The sequence below is a fragment of the Zychaea mexicana genome (assembly GCF_025766255.1).
Source record: "Zychaea mexicana strain RSA 1403 chromosome Unknown BDB00scaffold_9, whole genome shotgun sequence".
Taxonomy (NCBI): domain Eukaryota; kingdom Fungi; phylum Mucoromycota; class Mucoromycetes; order Mucorales; family Lichtheimiaceae; genus Zychaea; species Zychaea mexicana.
Genome location: NW_026516672.1, coordinates 114327 through 134455, shown reverse-complemented (window position 1 = coordinate 134455; position 20129 = coordinate 114327). Strand labels below are relative to the sequence as shown.

The following is a 20129-nucleotide window of genomic DNA, read 5'->3' as shown; positions in this document are numbered from 1 at the left end:
AACCTCCCTAATTTCCTCTTACTTTATTCGCATTTTCTGCGAGTTGCAGTCGTCATATGTATGTGCTTTAAACCTTTATCGGCAAGAATATCACCCATACCTTTTCCAAGCAAGGTAACTTTACTAATATTGATAGAATTTATTCGAGCTTTAAGTGCCTAAGCTCAATGATATGATATGCTTTTAAAATCCAGGCGCTCCCCGGTTGGTATCATAAGTTTGATTTCGTTAAATATGTTATCAAGACCGGTATTCCTTACACACGCCTAACAAACATACGCGATTGTATGAAGTGCTTATACACTATATAACACCTATAGCATGTAAATGTGTTGCTAGAAATATATGAGCCTTTAGTATTTGTGGGTCTTCCGCCTCGTCTTATGAGCTATTGGGCATGGTGGGAGCGAATACCAAATTCGAGAAAACGGAAAAATTCGTAGGTCATCTGTTACTTTATTAAATAACAATTCTACATCATATTATGTACTGACATGCTCTCATTATTGTTTCTTAAAGGTGCCTCCCAATGGTTTGGAAACGTCAGACTGTTTAAATTCAGTCTTAAACAAAGATTTCAATGATCATTTAGAGTAAGCACAATACTATAAAGGTCTATGAACACACTCTGTCGTATTGTAAGCGTCACTTACTGAAGTTCTGTTTCTAATAACTTTACTAATTTGTACAGCAGCGGTTCATGACTAAGGAAGTCCATTGCCCATAAACGCAAAAATAAAATAGAATTCATACCACGACACAGCTTTATGGTGATACGTAGCAAAACTGGCTGATAGAACTAATAAGGCGACTATTCAAAAAAGTGGGACAGTGTGAATACCTTGACAGCAAAAAACAGTAGATACCGTGTTGAGTGTGATGTATAAGAGTGAATAAATATTTTCCAGACATTCAGGCTCATAGGCTGGTGTTCGAGTTCGGTGAGTACTCAAGTCGGGTTCTTCCCCTTCTTTTCTTTTTTTTTTTTTGGCTATGAGCTTCATCTTTTCAAACCAGTGCCATCCCAATGTAGTCGTTTATTCCTAGCACATGACGATTACGCATAAACTTTAAGTAAATTTATGGTATTCCAAGGATCAATATTGAGATTAACATTGATGCATAGCATATATATATAAAGTAGGTTCATCAATATTAGAAGCTTTTTCCTAAATCAGTTTTTGTAGTGGACACAAAAATCAAAGATCAAGTGTAGTGGCACGGGTCAGGAACCGATCCGTTGAAGTGCCGCTAGAGTAGAGCTCAGGAGCAGGAAGAGAACAATATATATGTACCATCATACCATTTCTCCCTTATAGCCTGCTTACCGGATATGTACTTCGAATCCCCGGAAATGTATGGCTTTGACGTACCTGTAAACAACAAGCAAAAGGTGCTGCATAATCACAAAAATAATGGTTGGTGGATTTTACATAAGCTTTGAGAAAAGAAGGGAAAAAGGAAAAGCTTAATGCGAAAAAAGGTGGATGCAGTACAATGATTCATGGAACGTGCTGTTGCACTCACTACGCTATTTAAGGGAAAAGAAAATAGATGATGCGCCTCTCAAATTTCTGTAGCACAGAAAAAAAATACTGTAATGGAGGAACCAGTGCATACTGCACCGCTTATAGCTCACAGTACAGTATCAATGAATGGATCGTGTGTAGAAAGTTAAAACAACAACAATGGCACAACGTCGGTGTACGTGAATTTGACAATCATGTTTGGATACAGTAGTGTAATGTCCTTATCTTCAAGCCAAGACCCTGGGATAAACGGATCACTGCCATGTAATAGAGTGTGAAAATAGAGAACAATAAACGTAATGCTTAGGTATATAAATTCTTACATCGATAGGAAAGTAATTTCCAATCTAACATGTGTATAGTAGTGATTGAGTCAAAGAATGTGTGAGAGCCACATTCTAATAGTTTCATGTGGTTGCCATAGCAGCACTTTCAAAAAATTTATTCACCCGTCACCATAGTGATACTTGATTTATCTGCCATGAGAACTAGTAATTATGGCAGGATCAGATCACAATTCACGTTAGCGCTTACAACATATCTTGCTTCTATATTCCCAGACGACATGATGAGTAGAAAAAAATAAACCCTTTTTGGGTTGATCCGGATGAATAAAACGTCAATGCTAATTTGCCTTTTTCTCTACGACTCCCTTCTGGACCCACTTACAGGTGACTTATCACTACCCTTTTATTGTTTTCAGTATAATCACTTCAACACATGACTGTTTACGGATCAGCGAGCGCAAGTCAGACGATAATTGTTGAGTAGTAGTCATGTCAAAGCTGGCCCAAATGCGCTCATATCAAGGTGGAAAATGATGATTGGGGCTTTATTTACCACATCCAATCAGATCAGACAATTGTTTCATCTGCAAGTCTAAACTTTTCCACCACTGTCTATGATAGAGATCGTTCTGATATAAATCAGACAGCAACCTATGTAGCGACAGTACAGTAAAAGTGCTAATGGCTTTCAGCCTAAATATTCAAATTTGCCTTTACAAAATCCAAAGCCTTTGATAATCCAATACGTCATTATCTCGTCACTTTCGACGGCTGCGATGACTTTCAAAAAGGCACCGAGTTACGTCCGTTTAAGATATGCTCTACTTACTTGATCTACTATATGGGTAAACGGGAATGCAGTATGTATATAAGCTGAGCAACAAGTCAGATGATGATGGTTTTTGCTTTATTTGGTACAGTTTAAGTGCAGGAGAAAGGAGGGAAAGAAGAAGAAAACTATTAACAGTAGGTATACTCCACAATTGGCCCGCCTATTTCTGAGATTTCTGGAATGGTGCATTTCAGATCGAACGCCTTTGCGAGAACGATTTTGTATATCTTTTGTACATTGATCGAGTGCGCCGTTGAGCAGAAAATTAAGGGTGCTTTCATGGCCCGTGCATATTTTCTTGCCTACGCATACGCATAAGAACCCCCAGAAATATCAGCTATCAACCTTTTATAACAACCAGTATGTAGACCTTACCTGTCTGGTTACTTCCTCGTGATCATTGTCGGAAAGATGGACAAACTCGTCATATTTAGTTCCGACCAACAATGGAATAGCGCACTGAAATGAAGGAAAATCAGGATAATCAGGGGGGGAAAGAACAAAGTAAACAATCGAATAATGAAAAGGCTACTTCTTCGTACCTTGTTCATGCCACGTGCCTGTCGATACCATTCTTTGATGCTGTTGAGTGTTGATTTACGAGTCAGATCAAACGTGAACAGGATGGCAACTGCGTCATTGCATACCAGAGGGAGCATGCTCACGAATTCTTTCTGGCCTAGTGTCATCATCATATCAATGAAGTGCAAGCTTCTTCACAGACAGTTCCAATATTAACAGCAAAAAGAAGAACAATCAACGGCACCCGTTGTAGCTTACCACCTAGGTCCCAGATACTGAACGTAATCTCTGTGTGTTTGATCACGATCGACTTTTCCATGAAATTAACGCCTGTGATCATGAATATATCAGTTTCTGGAGCAATCATCTTTCATTCCTTCCACTCGCTTAAACTCTCATACACACCGCACACTTTTCTTTATACAAACCTAGCGTCTGTACATATTCCTCATCAAAGGCGCCTTCAGCGTACTTGACCATAAGACTTGTCTTTCCGATGTTTGTATCACCAACTATACCGGTTTTGAGCACGATACTACATCATCACAGGGGTTAGGTTTTCCCTCGAGGAAGGTTCACAGCCACTAGGCTTGTTTTGTAATTCAAGTAGGCGGTAGATCATACCTCTTTCGTGGAGGTTCGGAGACTTCAGCTGGAGAATTTCTCGTGGTGCTCGTAGTAGAAGTGTTGGTAGTAGTCGTCGCAGCAGTTTCATGTGGTGAAGGTGGTATGGCTGACGATGACGAAGTGGTCATGACTGTTTGGTGTATTACACAAGAACTAGAAACCAGAAAGAAAAAGAAAGAAAAAAAAAGACAAGACGCTTTGTTCAAATAAACCAAGAGGTGATATTATTTCTTCATATCCTATTCAGCAGCCACAACAACAACAAAGAAGAACAAGAAGTCGTCACAGATCACAGATCAGAGCAATCCAGAGTGCAGCAGGACAAAGGACAATGAGCGCCCCTTCGTGTCCAATGAGAACAATGCAAGACACAAGGATGTGACGGGGGATCGCCTTGGACTGTGGTGGGGGGGCGTTTTCCGAATTGGGATAAAATTGCGGACCTCTCTGGCCTCGCACTCTGTGGTTGCTCTGCGGGATGTGTCTGCCTCCACGTCCGTTGATCGGTTTCACCGGATGTTCAAATGGGGGGTTGGGGAGAGCTGGTACCTTAAAAAAAACAATTTTTTCTTTTCTCCACCTTTTTTTTCCGTTTCTTTTTTTCACACACCCCACCTGCTTTTGTAAATATAAATGGTGGATGTAAATAGCAGCACAACCGCTACTACTGCTACTACTACTACTACAATTACAGCAGAAACAGCAGCAGCAGCAGCAGCAGCAGCAGCAGCAACAGCAGGGCTGAGCAACAGTAATTCCATCATGATGATGAGGCGCCATTCGCTGTATCACAATCAGCCTGCTGTTTGTAACAAGAGTAACAGCACCAACACCCACACCGCAATCACCACAGCAACCACCTGCCTAACAACACCACGCACACGCTGCCGTTCTCATTCCACCTCTTCTCTTCCCTCTTCTCCCACCATCATGCCCGAACTCGCTACGTTTTCATCCTCCTCCGACGACTCCTCCACGATCAACATTCATGACGACGGCGACGACGACGAATCCGCCGGATTCTTACAGTACATGGACGATCAGGTCCACGAGACCTGGGACAGTGCAAAAGCCCTGGTGGTCGGTGCTGAACGTCTTTTACGATACCACGAACTGCCAAAAGAATGGCAGGAGAACGAATACGTGTTGTCAGGGTGAGACTTCTTTTTAAATTCCCCCCCCCCTTCTTTTTGGGCACTCCCCCCCCTCCTCGGTTGGAACTTTGCAGTGTTTAACACCCCCTTATTACTTTTGTTTAGATACCGGTTCTATGCATCTTCCCGAGACTGCGTCAGATCAATCTTTATGCTTCACAACGAAACCCTCAACATCTGGAGCCATTTGATCGGCTTCATTTTCTTTTCCTTCCTCAGCGTCTCCGTCTTCAACGTAAGGGTTTGAATCTGTTTAAAAGCATAAAGCGAAAGAGAGAGAGAGAGAGAAGTCTTAGTTAAATTTGTTGCTTGGTTACCGTAGCACCATTTCCCGGAAGCACCCGTGAGCGACCGAGCCATCTTTGCTACCTTCTGCATAGCCGCATTGAAATGTCTCTTTTGCTCATCGATATACCACACCTTCATCTGCCACCACAAAATCAAGGGCTTTGCCGCAACACTCGACTACATTGGCATTGCCTTGCTGATTGCAGCCTCTGTTCTTGTCACCGAGTACTATGGATACTACTGCCGGCCAGTAGCTCGTTCACGGTACATGGTCTTTACAGGCTTCGTCAGCAGCTTCGGTGTTGTCTTGCCATTCTTTAAATGCTGGGACACCAAAGAGTTCCGACCCATTCGCATCGCTGTATTCCTGTCCCTTGCGTTCTCGTCCATCGTGCCCGTGCTTCATTTGGTGGCCCTCTACGGATTCTGGTCCACGTGGGCATTTTTAGAACCAGCCATGATCAGCGTGTCCATGTACCTGCTTGGCGTCCTCTTTTGTAAGTTTGTTTGGAACAACAATCAGCCAGCCCCCGCAGCTATATTCAATACTGATCTGCTGTTGCTTCTATCATTAGATGTGAATCGGTGGCCAGAAAAGAAATTCCCTGGACGGTTCGATTATGCTGGCATGACAAGTCATGCTATTTGGCATGTGTTTGTTTGCTTTGGCATTTATGTAAGTTTAATGTCTGTTTATCTAGTGTTTGTGTTTATACACGTCTTGGAGGAGACAAACATGCTAACACGTGACATGATGAAATGCCATAGTTCCATTACATGGCGTCGCTTCATTTCTACAAGAATCGATTCACTTTCGGTTGCGCCGTCTAGATCACCGTCATTACCACCACCACCACCATCATCGTCATCATCATCATCATCGTCATCATCAACCCATAGCCAGTTTATTTATGTAACTTCCATCCACTTTCGCCCCACCTTTATCAGCAACAACAACTACAACCATCGTCTATCCTCCGATTCATCGGATAGAATTGTGTATACCGCGTCGGGTGTGGGACATCTCTGCTGGGGCACGCACACTCTGACCTCCCATACTAATGCACGGCAACAAGCCTTATTCTTTCTCGCGTGCCACATATAAAAATGTCGACTCCATACTGTTGTGCTATATATCTCCAACTACAACAACAATGCCCAAATATTCTTATATGCGTATATATAAAATAAAAAGTATTCCTGTTTGATTTTCCTATATTATCTCTGACAATTAAGCAACATGACGACGATCCCCGTTAGATGACCGACGCAGTCGAGATGTTCATCCGAAACAACCCAGTTTCACAGCCCGGTTGTAGTTGTTGTTACTTCTCGCTCCTTATAGGAGATGCAGTAGCGATGGTAAACGGTATCGTAAATTCTTCTCAATATACTAAAGAGACATAAAGCCCCGGTAACCTTTCTTTCGGTCAGAAAACAATCGAGTGAACTTGGATGATTAACAAACATCACTGCCAACTACACAGCAGATCAGAGATCGGCTAAATGTTGAAATGTATCACTGCTGAATTCAGAACAGACAAGCGGTGACACAAAAAAGAAGCTTTCGGATAAAATATAAAGGCCATGGTATTCTCAGCGTGCTGACCAGACCTGCCAACATGGTTCAATTGTTCCAGTAAGAATGAAGTCGACCGTGTTGGCGCTTCTAATGATGGTTTTGCCCAAGGCATAATATTTATATTATTTTGTGTAGTTTCTGATGCTGTAACTGACCAGATTCGTACCAGAACGTCTCAACCTGTATGTATATATATTATGTATGCGAGTGTGATTGATAAGCATAATAACGTTTATTTGATAGAATATGACGTTGAACGGGTGGTGGATTGGATAGATAAAGAGATAATGTAGGAAAGGAAGCCTTAGTATGCGTTTAATACGAAAATCTAAATTAGGCATAATGTTTGCAGTGAACGGGGGATAAGTGATAAGCGTATTTGCTTGACAAAAAGTGAGAAAGAGGGAGACTAGTGGTGGCGTACGAATGCAGGACCGGTTTCAATAAGATCATCCACATGGTCTAAAAATGCTTGGATACCTTTGAAGTATTCAGGACCCAGTATTTCAGCGTCTTGCACATTATCCATCAAAGGCGCCTCCTTGCTAGTGTTGTTCCCAACCGTCGTTAAACCATGCAGAGACTGTTGTCGGTCTTCTTCGGGCAAGGGCATTTCCTTGAGGACGACGTGCGCACTATTTGGATCAATCCCAACCTGAGCCAACCATTGACGGGCTAATGCTGTACGATCTTGCTCAGGCCAGTGTTCAGAAGACGGAAAAAAGACACACAATTCGTTACCGTTCAACAACACAGCACGGAAATTCTTGCCATAACGTTGGATTTGGTTCAAAAGCATGACCACCTGGGCCAAGTACATCTGATACGTCTCTGCAATCGAATGCACGGATTGGATCAGCGAAATATCCAACAACTGTGAACTTGAGCAAGTGCGCAGCTCGCTTGAATGCCACAAGGGTGCGCCGTCCAATTGGAATGATAAACAAACGACCGTGGGCTGAACTGTTTTGTCAGGCGGTGCTTTCACTCGACTCGAGTGCCAATGATGATGATGTCGTCCGGATGTTGTGGATGCCGTCGTGCCTCCTTTGCAATGTTGTGGCGTGTATCTGAACGACAGATCATCGTGACGGATGATATAATCGTATTGTGGACCACCAGTCATCTTGTTCTTGTTGCTGTTGTTGCGAGCATTACGAGATGCAGTGCGACGTCGACCGTCATTGCCGGCGGCGGCGGCAACAGAGCCACGACGAACCAACCCAGGTTGATGACGCTTGTTGGGATAGGCTTGTCCTTCTTCTTCTTCCTCCTGGATCAAGTCCGACATGCCCTTGCATTGCTGCTGGCGGGAAAACAAGTTGTTGGGCTTGCAAGAAGCAGGATCCTTATTCTCGTCATCATTGTTTGCGGTCGACAGGGGCGAAGGACGAGCGTGGGCTTCGTTCCCATTGGAGAACGGCGACGACATTTTCGAACCGGCAGGCGAAAAGAAGCGAGACGAGATGTGTGAGAACCCACCAGCACCAGTGGTATTGGCGCACGAACTATTTGCTGTCTGCTGGAACAGGGTCACACACGGTGATTTGGCGGTCGAAAATTGACGAGCGGCAAAGGGTGTACGAGCATACCCTACCACTGTACGAGGGAAGAGTCCTCCGCCACTGTTATAGAACCCGTTGGCAGCAGCAAAGAACCCATCCGTTTGACCAGTTAGAAAGCTTACTGAAGACGAAGACGAAGTCGTTGTTGTAGTGGAGGACACAATCGTACGAAATTGCTGCGGGTTCGCAAACGATAGTTGGAATGCGTAAGGTTTGGCAATGGTGGGTGCCGAGAATACCTTGACAATGGGAAACTGTTGCTGTAAAACTTTCAGTAATCGCTGCTGTTGTTGCTCGGCGACATGATAGAGCGCTGGTGCTTTGGGATGGAATTGTGCTGTGGCAGTCGAAATGGCTTGTTGCGTTGTAGAAGCATGGTAGAATCGAGCTTTTGCGTTGTGGACAGCGGACGAAACTGTGGGTTGTTGCTGCTGCACCAACTCGGTAACCTTGGCTTCAAGGAAATGCCGTAGCTGATGCAGCGGTGAGAATATCTTGGCAGGACGTAAGAGCATAGTAGTCAGGTTAATGACTCATTGCTTTTATGTTTGAAATGGATATGCCCGTGTACAGTCTGTGTGTGTCCGATTAATTTAAAAGAGGAGAAAAAAGAAAAAAGAGGAGGAAAAAAAGGAAAGTCAGAATAAATGCCCAGTGCACACACGCATACACAAGCGAGCCAGATGACGCGGACATTTTTTCACTTTTTGGGAGAGGATTGTTATTTTATTTCTATGATACAGGTGCACGAGACAGCTGCTGGATGGCTTGCACATCAAAGATGCCCTTGAGCCCCCTTTGCGCAATGCCTGCAACCACTGCACTGGCAACGGTGTCGATGTGCAACGGCGGCGTGGTCAAGCTGGTACCGTAGGGCAGCGTATCGAGTTCCTTGGCCACCGGCTTGGTTATCATGTTGGCGACTTGGATAGCCGCGGCCAGCGGTGTGGCAGCTGGTCGTTCATGGCTATACATAAAACCTTAATGGTGCTATACATGAGTCAAATGTCTCCTAACAGTTGCATCCGCGCATGACTCATAGTCTTATGTTACCTGGTCGAAGCACAATCGACCGGAATTCAGGTCTTGAGAAAAGGAACTGCTCGGCTTGGCGTTTTGTGCTAATGTAGCGTGGATCCACCATGGGAAAGATGTCCGATGCTGATACGAATACAAACGCATCCACCGACGGTTGTTTCGCAGCTTCCTTGGCCAGGGTCACAGCTTGTTTCTTTGTATATCAGCCATCAAAGATCACCATCGTTCATGCCATAGTTTTTATTTTGTACTACTACTACTACTTCCGATACCCACACATTAATAAGCCTTCCCTACTTACTGGTATCCCGATTCACCATTTCGAACGTCGGTCGCGGTGTTTCCCGAAGCGGATTACCACGATCCCGCATACCTACAAGTTCGCCTGCCAGTCGTGCTACACCATTCGCTGCATCGCATAGATTCTTTGCTCCTACCACTTGCTTGTAATCCATTTCGGAAATCATGCCAACAGTATGTACAACATCGGTCACGTTTTCGAGCAAGTGCTGATATGTGGCTGGCTCTAAACTGTCGCCTGCTTCCCATAGTACCTTTATAATACGTTTCCCCCCGCGTGAGGTCAGCTTTTTTCCAATATGTACACGGAGGTGGGATCGGTCACACGTTTCTCTGATTTAAATATAATACCTTTTCTGCCCAAGCAGGTCGCGGCCCGTGTTGTAGAATCTCAGGTGTACCTCGTCGACTATTACAATAAAGTCATTCGTCATAATGGATTCTACAACGATCGTTCTTCAAACGATCAAAACAAATGCAGACACACACCTTAAACTAATTGTTTCCCAACCCTGTCGAATGGCATGCTTGCAAACGCTCAAACCTTTTGGAACAACGCCATATTAAAACTTCAGATTCTGTTTGTAAAGGAGAAGACAGAGCGTACCTAAGAACCCTGAACCGCCTACGACCAGAAGTTTTTTTGCAGCAGGTTGTGCCATGTCGCGTTTGTGCAAAGTGTATTATGTTTTGATGGGCGGGATGAATGAATTGTTGTCAGGTGCAAACTCCATCATTTTCTTGTGCAACCACACTCATTCTGTCACATACGCGACTTTTTTTTATGACGAAAGAGAAATATGACTCGAAAGCTCATAAACTAGAAAGGGGCGGGTCGCACTATAGTTTTTTCCCTCTTCCCAAGCTGGTAGCTACATACTTGTTGTGTACAATGGCGGATAATTCTGGTGTCTGCTACCCAAGTATTCTTCTCGAGCATCATACGAAGAGCTAGGACTATATGCGTCTGTTTAAAGATAGACAAAGACGAGCCTTTAACAAACTCGCATCACGTCCAGTATGATAGTAAGCTCTTCCGCTTCGCTTTGTCTTGTATATCTGTGGTTGACACTATCGTGCAACGATTGATGACGATAGAAGACGATAAAGACGAAGTCGTATGTGAGCTTAATTGTCGTTTTTAAAAAAGATTCCTAATCCATTCTAACCATTTTTCAAACACTACATACCAATTTCTGAGACAATGAAACAGTACTGTAGGTATGCACAGACCAACGTAAACTTTTCTAATCAACTACTACGAGGTTTACCTGGCAACGCAGTTCGACCCACAAGAACTTGTATCAGCTAATGAGCTAAATTAAGTGGAAAATGTAAACTACATAGCTGCACAGTACCACCTGAACCAGGAACTGCAATCATCGAAAAAGGGCGATACGCCAGAGCCGCATTTCATGCATGCATGTGCGTGTGCGGCTTTTATATTACTTCCTGTATCATACATAGCTGTAACTTTAACTATGGTATAGTATTTATCCCTTGTATATATTAAGTCTTCTTTGTCTCTTTCACTACGCCTAACCACAATCATGCATCACCATGCTGTCGCTGGTGTATCGCACCAATGGTGTCGTACTTTGTACGTTTTGCCGTGGTCCGATCACATTTCTCAGGGGAAGTTTGTATAGCACGCCGCCTTTGGCTACCTTGCAGGAATAGACACATGGCGCCATGAATTGATCATACAGTATAATAGAGTAAAGGAAAGTCCGAATTCTTATTTGATATTTTGTCACCAAGGTTATTGCAAAAACAAGAAAACAAACTCGAGCGGGTATCTTGGTTGAGAGGAGGAGGGAAGATAATACAACAGGAACAACAAAGAATGAAAGTTTTTTTTTTCTCGCAGGGGTAAAATACAACACTGTTTGAACTGAATGGGTGGAAGATCGTTTAAGCAAAGGACCAAGAGATCTTGATACGACCAGCAGCCGTATCACCAATCTTCTCGAACGCACCTATACTGAAATCCACATCGTTCTTGGCGCAACCAGGACACGTATCGACGACAGTGGCAGTAACGTCTCCCTTGTCGGTCTCTACTTTGATCTTTTTGTTGCAGTAATTTTTACCCGAGCTCATCAATTTCGAGCTCAAAGCAACGACCAAGTCGCTGTCTTTGTTGGTTTTGCCACAAGATCCTAATCCAACCGTGTAAAAGGTACCGTCGCCCGAGAACGAACCGCCACCACCTCGGCGCTCAATTGGAAGGCTGTTCACGGATGAGGAGCAGACCAAGACGAGTAGTGCTGCTACGAGAGTCACGAGAAAGAATTTCATTGTTTGCTGTTGCTGCTGTTGTCTGTCGGTTTATCGGAACAAGTGGAAACGAAGAAGGAATGGGAATGGGATATGTTTGAAGGGAATGGAAAGGGCTTCTCTTTTTTTGCTTTTGTTTGGAATAGTACAACAACAGAAAGGAAGAACAAGGCGAGTGCCTGTGGGGTTGAGATGGAAGGTGGCTCGCTAAGATCGGGAAGGAGATGGGGTGCGTTGGGCAGGAACTACGCCTTTTTATAATATCCAGCCCATGCAACAAGAGGGTGGAAATTTTAGCCATATTACCAGTTAAAGGAGAGCGGCAGAAGCAGTAGTGCGGTTGAGTTGGGATGGAACCTTCCCCCGTTTGCCAAACCGGCCTTGTTCTGCATTTCCCTTCATGGCAACCCACGAGCCACTATGCTGCGCGGACTTGATTCTTTAGCGCGTTAGCTTCTGTTTAGGCTGTCAAACTACACTTGCAGACTCTCATCATGTACTTTATTAAACCCCTCCCTATCTTCCCCACCGTCCCACACACACACTCTCTCTCTCCTCAGATCTTTTTGCATCTTATCTACACTACTCGCACTGACACACACTCTTTCCTGTCCTGCATGGGCAGAGTGGTGAGGAGAAACGAACCTTAAAATATACAAGAATGAAAGCCAGGGTAAAATAAGCCGGAACCATTTAGATCGGCTTGATTATGCAGTTGCGCCATGTACGTGCCATAGCGTAAGAATGGGGAGCGTATGCTTACCAATTTATTGATAGGGGAATAAGAGATGGTATCACTGTCATACTGAGAAGGCATCAGCAAAAGGAGAATCATCATGTCAGACTGTGAGTGATACCAAAGCGGTAAAATGAAAGCTATTCGATCATTAATGCGTATTTTCTACGTAGACGTAGACAAGTTACAGTAAGCAGATACTCAAGTAAATGTGAGCGAGAAGTGTTAGCTACTCGTATATAACATACTTACGACAATAAAATCCATGTAAGAACTTCAGTACAGACATGATGCTTTTCCTTTCTATGTATACAAGTGTCTATTGGCAATAATAGTTGTAATATGTCACTTGGCTATGGTACAACGATTACATAGGTCTTATGTACTTTGAGCAAGAAATATAGTATAGCCACCTGCTTCGGTCGGTATGTTGACGGTGATTCGTGCCCTTGCTCGGATGCGGGTGGTGATGAGAACGAGAAAGTGAATGTCTGTGCTCGTGATGAGGAGGTAGAAGGAGACAGAGCAGAAACTTCTGGAGTATAATGCGCCAAAACTTGGGGCATTGTAAAGTGCACTTCGTCGCCTCGGACGAAAAGTGTGCAGCCTGGGGTTATGTTGATATTTCCACACCGTGTAATAGGGTCTTGAAAGAGGCACTTGATGTTGATATAGTTTCAGTAACGCTGGCTTATCACAGTGACAGTAAATCGCGCTTTGTCAAGGCTTATATCTTTCCGCAAGATGATAGAGCACGTCAAAACAGAATTACCGCAGTTTCCTAGGTCTTCATTGGCCTCTAAATTATCTTCTTCTTGACCATCATTGCCGTGAAGTTGCTTGCGATGACGCTCCCAAGGGTTCTAAATGAAAGTGAAACACGCAGATCTGTGATCATGCCCACCCATGTCGTCGATGTTTGTTCCGAGGAGCATGATAGTGACAGCTTTCAAAAGTGATGCCATGGTTCAACGTAGCTCTAACACAAGCGTTATAATTGCAAAACCGTTGAGGCTGAGATGGCAAATTGTGATTGACAAACATATGGATGATTCGAGTCTCTTTTACGACGATATTAGAAAGAAACGCAACGATCAGATCCATCACCTCCTCCATCCTTCGACAAAGCGGTAAATGTTTTGTGCACTTGGTCTTTATGTAATATTACAGTATACGAGAGTTGTTGTCGCTGTTGTTGAGCACTACGACTACTACTATTATACTGCCGGTATCTTGCTGACCATGTTCGTCGATCCTACTTCAAACCGAGTCTTTTCCCTCGAGAATCATTTGATAAAACACGCTGTCAATCCGTTTTTATGGAGAAGAGTAGAATAAGAAGTATAGTAATAAACACACATTCAAACCAGTGTTATTAAATATATAATAGGACATGCTAATAGCGACGACATTACCACTTGACAACATCTCATTATGTTGCAGTAAATTTTCTCAATCCTAATTAATCTTCAGAAGAATGTGCACACGAAAAACCCCAGAAGGTAATGGAAACGATGCCAGTATTCTTCTGATATAGATCCCGGTAGAAGTTGCCAGGCATGGTTTCAAATAACAAGATTCGAAAGGATATTCAATGATAAGATGCAGAAGAGCTTCATTTTGTTGTTAAACAAGATATGCACGTTGGAGAATTGATATATCTTACTTGCTGATTCATACTCTAAGTAGTGGGTCGTCAGCATCAATAGTGGTGTTAAATAGTGTATCGGGAAAGGATGACTAGTGAGATACATACTCCGTGGCGGATGTGCACCAAAGAAGTAAGCCATTGCAACTGTGGTATTCTGTCGCAAAATGTTGATATGGTAATTAGGGTTAATGTGCTTTCGTGGTGTTGTCGATAATGCAAATTTGCTCTGGTGCTTGTGTTGCAAGTGGTGGCGGCTCGAATTATAAACGAAAGCCAGAACCAGCCTGGAGCATATGAGACACGTTGTAGACGAAGGAAGAAAAATCATGGATGTAGAAGCAAAGTTTGCTGTCAATATCGACGCAACGCAAACCAATAAGGTATATGTTCTGATCTGCTTGGTTATCTAGTAAAGCACGAAAAACATACATGGCTTGTTTATACAAAATCCAGTGCTGGTAGCTCGCTGAATGTTCAGCATGAATACAACGCATAAGGCTGTTCTTTGATAATGGCTGATATTATGTATGTATATCGTGAGGTAGGATTCTGATGGCTTTGTGCGAGTCACTGATTTGTAACACATTGTGATTGAAATGGCTCCATGTGCCTCAGCGATAACTAAATACCGTAGACGTATTGGAGTTAATCTTTGTTTCATCCGATTATGTCCTCTTATTATTGTTCAATCTTTTTATTATCTTGAAATTTATCTACATCAGCAGCAACATTACAATAGAAAGAGATATCGTTTGGCTCTTTTAGGGCATCATGGGAGGCTTGCCAACGCCACCAGCTTCGTTGTAAACAAGAAGCGATACCTTGTATGCCAATTCATCACATTCCGATCGAGTCGCTGCCTCAGCATAGACACGAACAGCATCCTCGGTACCAGAAGCACTGTAGCGAAACAAAACAAATCAGTTGATCACAGTAAATTTGGCCTTGAAGGTCGTCGTTAATAGGAAGCATGTGCTCTTACCGAACAAAGGAACGGCCTTGCGAGTACTTGGCAACGTGTTCATTAATCTTTTCTTGGAGACCTTCGGGTTCAACCAGCTCGCGCTCTGCATTTGTGGTCTTGAAAATGGTTCGGTCAGCGACAACGACCTTCACCAGTCGGTTGGGAAGATCAGTGTATGCCTGGTCCCATTCCTCTGGGCTCCATTCACGGTTGGTAAGGATGGTTTCAACGAGTAACATGTCTGAAATAGCATCACCGACGGTCTGGTTAATAACATCAGTGACGGCCTGTAACTGCTGGATGGATTGTTGCTGTGCAGGCGTCTTACTGCATATTTTCGAGTTAAAGTATTTAGTTAACATGTTTTCCTGTTAATGTATTTGTAGTACGAACGATGCACTTACGCTTCAGCGGTTTTGATTGTGTTGAGCGCTTCGGGGCTAAAGAGAACAGTGCCGTGTCCATTGGCTTCAAAATAAACACCAATATCGTACTTTTCGGCTTCATGATGAAGATGCTTTACACCGGTGGGCACACATGACACGGGCACTTTCTAAACTCGTACACATAACCCAAAGGTTAATGTTTTTGTCACGTCCAAAACATGGATTCCTCTAGAATTACTTACTAGAACGTTGGTAAGATAGTTGGTGGAGCTGCCATTGGCATATGCGGTCTGGACGACGCCAACCTTCAGGGTATCGATGCCTGCATCCTGCACGAGTTCCATAATAAACATTGCAGCCAATCCAGCAATCTTATCGCCATCCAACAGCTTGAAGACGTTATCTATAAATCCTTGTATTAGATCGGTTTTTTCACTCTTTATCTTTTCGGGTGAAGGATCTCTAGGGAGTTAGGAAAAAGTACATACTGCTATCGACATAGTAAAAGACAATACGGTCGGCATCACCATCGTACGAGCAGTATCTGTCGCCAGGAGCAATTTCAGAGCCCAAAGGAGCTTGCTGGCGTGTCTTTACAAAGTCAGCACCACACTGGTTATGTAGATACCGTTAGCATTATATGAGCATGTTGAGTTATTTGTATCGCTTTCCCGCCAATGTACTGAGAGTGACTTACATCCTTGTTGAGTTTGCCCTGGGTATGGGTGTCATCATTGATGATCTTGAGAGAAAGAACATCTTCTGGAAGATGCTTTGCAAACTCCGCTAATTTAGGTGCACCGACGCCGTTGGCACAATCAACGTGGAGAGTTGACAGGCGAGGTTTTCCGCTCTGTAGGTTATTTTAGGTGTTACAAAAATAGCGCTTGTTAACGACGACGCGACATAGTTGTACATGAGCTGATTTATCCTTAAATTAGATTCAGACCACTTACCACTGCAACCTTGAAGGCCTCCGAAAGCTTCTTGTAATAGCCTTCTTCTGTAGGCTCACCATACGCGTCGCTGGTACCAGCTGAGTTGATGCAACGAACAAGGTAGTGCAGCATGGGCGTTGTCTTTAATCCAAATCCGGTAGCTTCGGCGCCAGACACAGTCAAGCCCTGTTCCAGACACTTTACCAACTCGGGGCAGCTCGGTCTATGCTCCACCACAAAAATACACATGGCACGTATCGTTTATTCAGTTTTTGACACTCTCTATCGCTGATTTTCAGGGACTCTCATCGATCTCTCTTTTCTCTTCTTACCTGGTATCATATGCATAGATGACAGCTGCACGTGCTTCTACGTTGATTTCATGAGCAGTAACGATCTGGTCAATTGCTTCGGCCAAGCTATCCCCATCGTTAGCATTTGCAAGCTTAGTAGCATAGCTTTCCCATGACTGTTCCAGCATTTCACCACGAGGATCAACAAGCTTGACACCGTTATCCTTTATATATCGATCCAGTAAAGTAAAAAATATGAGTATATCAATTCCAGTTGCGAGAGTACGTATAATACGATGAGACATATAACAACTGATAAATATTGGGATCATTGCAGTTTACCTCTTCAGGGTTGTGAGACGCGGTAATCATGACACCGATAGTGGCACCATTTAACTTCTTGGAGCGCAAGGTAGCCAAGATGCCTACTTTGTACATTACAGAGTCGAGCAACTCGGCCCTGTTTCACGAAGGTTATTTAAAAAACAGTAAAGCTGTCAGATTGACAAAGGGGTAAAAAGCGATGACAACAGGCTAAAAAAAGCCCCAAAAGTTCGCAAAGCAACATACTTGGTGCGGAAACCGGCAGTACCGTAGGCGTACTTGGTGCCTTCAACCTTGTGAGGAATGATGTTGGATTTGATGGCGTTGTAATCAAGAGTCATGGTCATCAGTGGAAAAGCGTGGAAAAAGTAATAGAGCGCGAAAAAGCAATGTGTGGGCTGCTTTTAACTACGATGCATGATCGATTCAAAGTCAGTTCTCTCTCGGTATCTCGAAACATCGTGACGAGAGGAGAACGTAAGACACACATACGCGAACTTTGCTATTTCGTCATGACCACCTTCGTGAACGAGCACATTAATCAGCTCAACAACTCGCTCTCGACTGCATTTCAGCTGCAGGAATATGCTCAAACAGAAAACGTGTCTAATCCCGAGGCAGCACTTAGCCAGCACAATGATCCCAACCTGTTCCTAACACTCGCAAGCCAAGACATAGACTTGTCGCGACCAACGCTGCCCATAGTCGAAACAGTAAAGAAATATCTCGATTTGTATACCTCGACAAAGGACACAGCAGGAGAAGGCTCAACACTCGAGTGGGCATTCATTGCCAAATGCTCGGTCGCTTTGTATGGCGATTTGCTCAACCGTGTGCTCAACTCGACACTTCCACTTTCCGAATCAGTCAGCTATTGGAATAGCGTCTATGGCAGCTCGCTTAATGAAACCTATTATGCACTTCAAAGTAAGTAATTTAATCCAGACTTGGCTTGAGACTTGCTAAGGACAAGAGTAATGTATCAAACCTAATATGTACTATGTATCCACGTCTTTTAGCTGCCCCTGTACGCGTTGTTTCGTTGGCATTTCATACAGTCAACACAATGCGTACGACTCAACTCGGTCTAGGATCGGTTTTAAGATCATCAGACCACGTTATTAGTAGCCTTTTCCCGAATCGGACGCGTACAAAGAAAGCGATCCGTCATTCGCTCGAGTTATTCTCACCTCATCGACCGCTATTAGCGCAACTGATCCACGAAGAAATAGGCCACAAAAAGCAAATGCTCGAATCACTACGAACGCAACAGGCTACGCGACTTGGATTGTTAATGAAAATGGCACCACAATTCACACCTGAGCGCATATCACAAGATATCGAAAGCTGTGTGAACTTGATGGAGTATATCATGGAGCCATTTATTACTGCTAGCATTCCGAATAGCAGTGCTGCCAGCACTTCATCGTCAATGACAGGACAAGATGATACGACTATTACGCCTGTGAATGTTCAATATGCTATTGGTAACGATCCTCATTATCGATTATTCTTTCAATAATGGCGTGCTAATCAACTGTTACGATCGATAGATTCCATGAACAGCGTTCTTGAGCGCAGTACCCCTCATGCAATTGCCAAAAGACTCAGCCGAATGATCGGTGAACTACCAACCTGCCACGAGAATTTGAACTCTGTCCACGAGCTTTACCAACCTCCCTCAGCGCTTGTTCGTTATTGGATTCCAGGCCTGGTACTATACATAGTTGGTAACACAGCCACGACCTATGTATATAATCGGAGAGATGCGTTCCTGACATGGTTTCACGAGCTCGGTAAAACCGCCTGCGATTTTGCCGTTAATTGGATTTGGGAGCCTGTCCTGAAGGTGTGGGAGACGATTCGTTTAAAGGATCAACGGCTGGGTGTATTGAGCAAAGAAGGTCTGCGTAGTGACTTGGATGTAAGTTGCTTTTCATCAACAATTCCTCTAACCACCAAAATTAAGAACGTTAGAGTAATTTTTGTTCTTGTGATCTAGTCATTAGAAAGAATGGTCATCCAATTTGCAAGCGATCATTATCATCTATCGGAAAGCGACGCTCAGCAGCTAGTTACTGAAGTCCGTGATGGTGATTTGTCCGTGGTCCTAAGAGCGTATGAAAATGAGATAAAGGTACATATATGCCTAGTAGAGACGTGGAGAATCTAAACTTATATAAAGTGATTTGCTGATCTTACTCCTGGTATTTAGCATCCTTTAAAAAACGCAATCACTGGTAAGATATTCTGCTAATGCATGTATGCTTATAATCATATGTCTCTCCTGCTTCTAATCCGTTACTGTCATCTATCATATAGGCGACCTTATCCAAACCTTGTTGATCCAAGTTCAAAAGACCAAAGTTGATGTGGATCTGGCCATGGCGGCTCTTGACAAGCTCTTGAAGTCGAACGAGTTGAACTTTGCCTTCCTCGGTAAGGCAATATCGACACGCAGTATAGTTTTCCTCAAACAAAACGAACAATACGCTGACTAAAGATCAATATACTAGCTGTCGCGCCATCTATGCTGTTGACCTATGCCTCGTTCTCATGGCTCAAAAATTTGTACTCAAAACGTTCAGGATACCAAGTAGGAAAGATAGCTATGCCTATTCGTGAAGTCATGCGGTAAAGATTAAAAGTAAATTCACATGTATCAGCATGGAGAAAATCACTAACTTGTTGTGTGTCTCTCGATTAGACGCGTTGAGCGCCTGTTTAACTTGGCATCTGCAGATATTAAACCGGAAGAGGAACAGCTGGGTTGCGAAAGCCATGGTATCTTGCTATGTGAAATTCACTTATTACGCATCTACGCGCTTCAGCT

At 43.6% G+C, this 20129-nt stretch overlaps 7 protein-coding genes across 7 annotated transcripts; 2 read left to right on the top strand and 5 right to left on the bottom strand.

The window, feature by feature from the left end:
* Positions 1-2690: 2690 nt before the first annotated feature.
* On the bottom strand, positions 2691-4216 carry BDB00DRAFT_951484 (GTPase Spg1). Its single transcript, XM_053129587.1, has 6 exons — positions 3795-4216; positions 3599-3705; positions 3429-3500; positions 3191-3327; positions 3024-3107; positions 2691-2950 (listed from the first exon to the last, which is right to left on the bottom strand). Exons 1-6 carry the CDS (start codon positions 3923-3925, stop codon positions 2777-2779), a joined length of 705 nt encoding a protein of 234 aa, XP_052983640.1. The 5' UTR covers positions 3926-4216; the 3' UTR covers positions 2691-2776.
* A 281-nt stretch (positions 4217-4497) lies between these two features.
* Positions 4498-6443, top strand: BDB00DRAFT_804176 (hemolysin-III related-domain-containing protein). Its single transcript, XM_053122093.1, has 5 exons — positions 4498-4951; positions 5057-5186; positions 5274-5736; positions 5815-5915; positions 6008-6443. Exons 1-5 carry the CDS (start codon positions 4560-4562, stop codon positions 6068-6070), a joined length of 1149 nt encoding a protein of 382 aa, XP_052983639.1. The 5' UTR covers positions 4498-4559; the 3' UTR covers positions 6071-6443.
* A 787-nt stretch (positions 6444-7230) lies between these two features.
* On the bottom strand, positions 7231-8901 carry BDB00DRAFT_868415 (uncharacterized protein; the record flags this gene model as incomplete). Its single annotated transcript, XM_053126467.1, has 1 exon — positions 7231-8901. One exon carries the CDS (start codon positions 8899-8901, stop codon positions 7231-7233), a length of 1671 nt encoding a protein of 556 aa, XP_052983638.1.
* Positions 8902-9118: 217 nt separating this feature from the next.
* Positions 9119-9611, bottom strand: BDB00DRAFT_756689 (uncharacterized protein; the record flags this gene model as incomplete). Its single annotated transcript, XM_053118923.1, has 2 exons — positions 9119-9366; positions 9440-9611. Coding segments are annotated over 2 exons (420 nt in total), but the record flags the coding sequence as incomplete, so codon positions are not given.
* Positions 9612-11454: 1843 nt separating this feature from the next.
* Positions 11455-12214, bottom strand: BDB00DRAFT_804164 (RlpA-like double-psi beta-barrel-protein domain-containing protein-containing protein). The gene has a single exon (XM_053122092.1). The coding sequence runs from the start codon at positions 12023-12025 to the stop codon at positions 11639-11641; it is 387 nt and encodes a 128-aa protein (XP_052983636.1). The 5' UTR covers positions 12026-12214; the 3' UTR covers positions 11455-11638.
* A 2828-nt stretch (positions 12215-15042) lies between these two features.
* Positions 15043-17693, bottom strand: BDB00DRAFT_804162 (uncharacterized protein). The gene is made up of 10 exons (XM_053122091.1): positions 17543-17693; positions 17315-17432; positions 17012-17196; positions 16698-16902; positions 16439-16594; positions 16230-16353; positions 15984-16144; positions 15760-15908; positions 15374-15682; positions 15043-15291 (listed from the first exon to the last, which is right to left on the bottom strand). Exons 1-10 carry the CDS (start codon positions 17641-17643, stop codon positions 15153-15155), a joined length of 1647 nt encoding a protein of 548 aa, XP_052983635.1. The 5' UTR covers positions 17644-17693; the 3' UTR covers positions 15043-15152.
* Positions 17694-17808: 115 nt separating this feature from the next.
* On the top strand, positions 17809-19934 carry BDB00DRAFT_756863 (ATP synthase regulation protein NCA2-domain-containing protein; the record flags this gene model as incomplete). Its single annotated transcript, XM_053118940.1, has 7 exons — positions 17809-18223; positions 18409-18761; positions 18873-19220; positions 19299-19433; positions 19512-19536; positions 19619-19735; positions 19813-19934. The coding sequence occupies 7 exons, from the start codon at positions 17809-17811 to the stop codon at positions 19932-19934; spliced, it is 1515 nt and encodes a 504-aa protein (XP_052983634.1).
* Between the last annotated feature and the right edge of the window lie 195 nt (positions 19935-20129).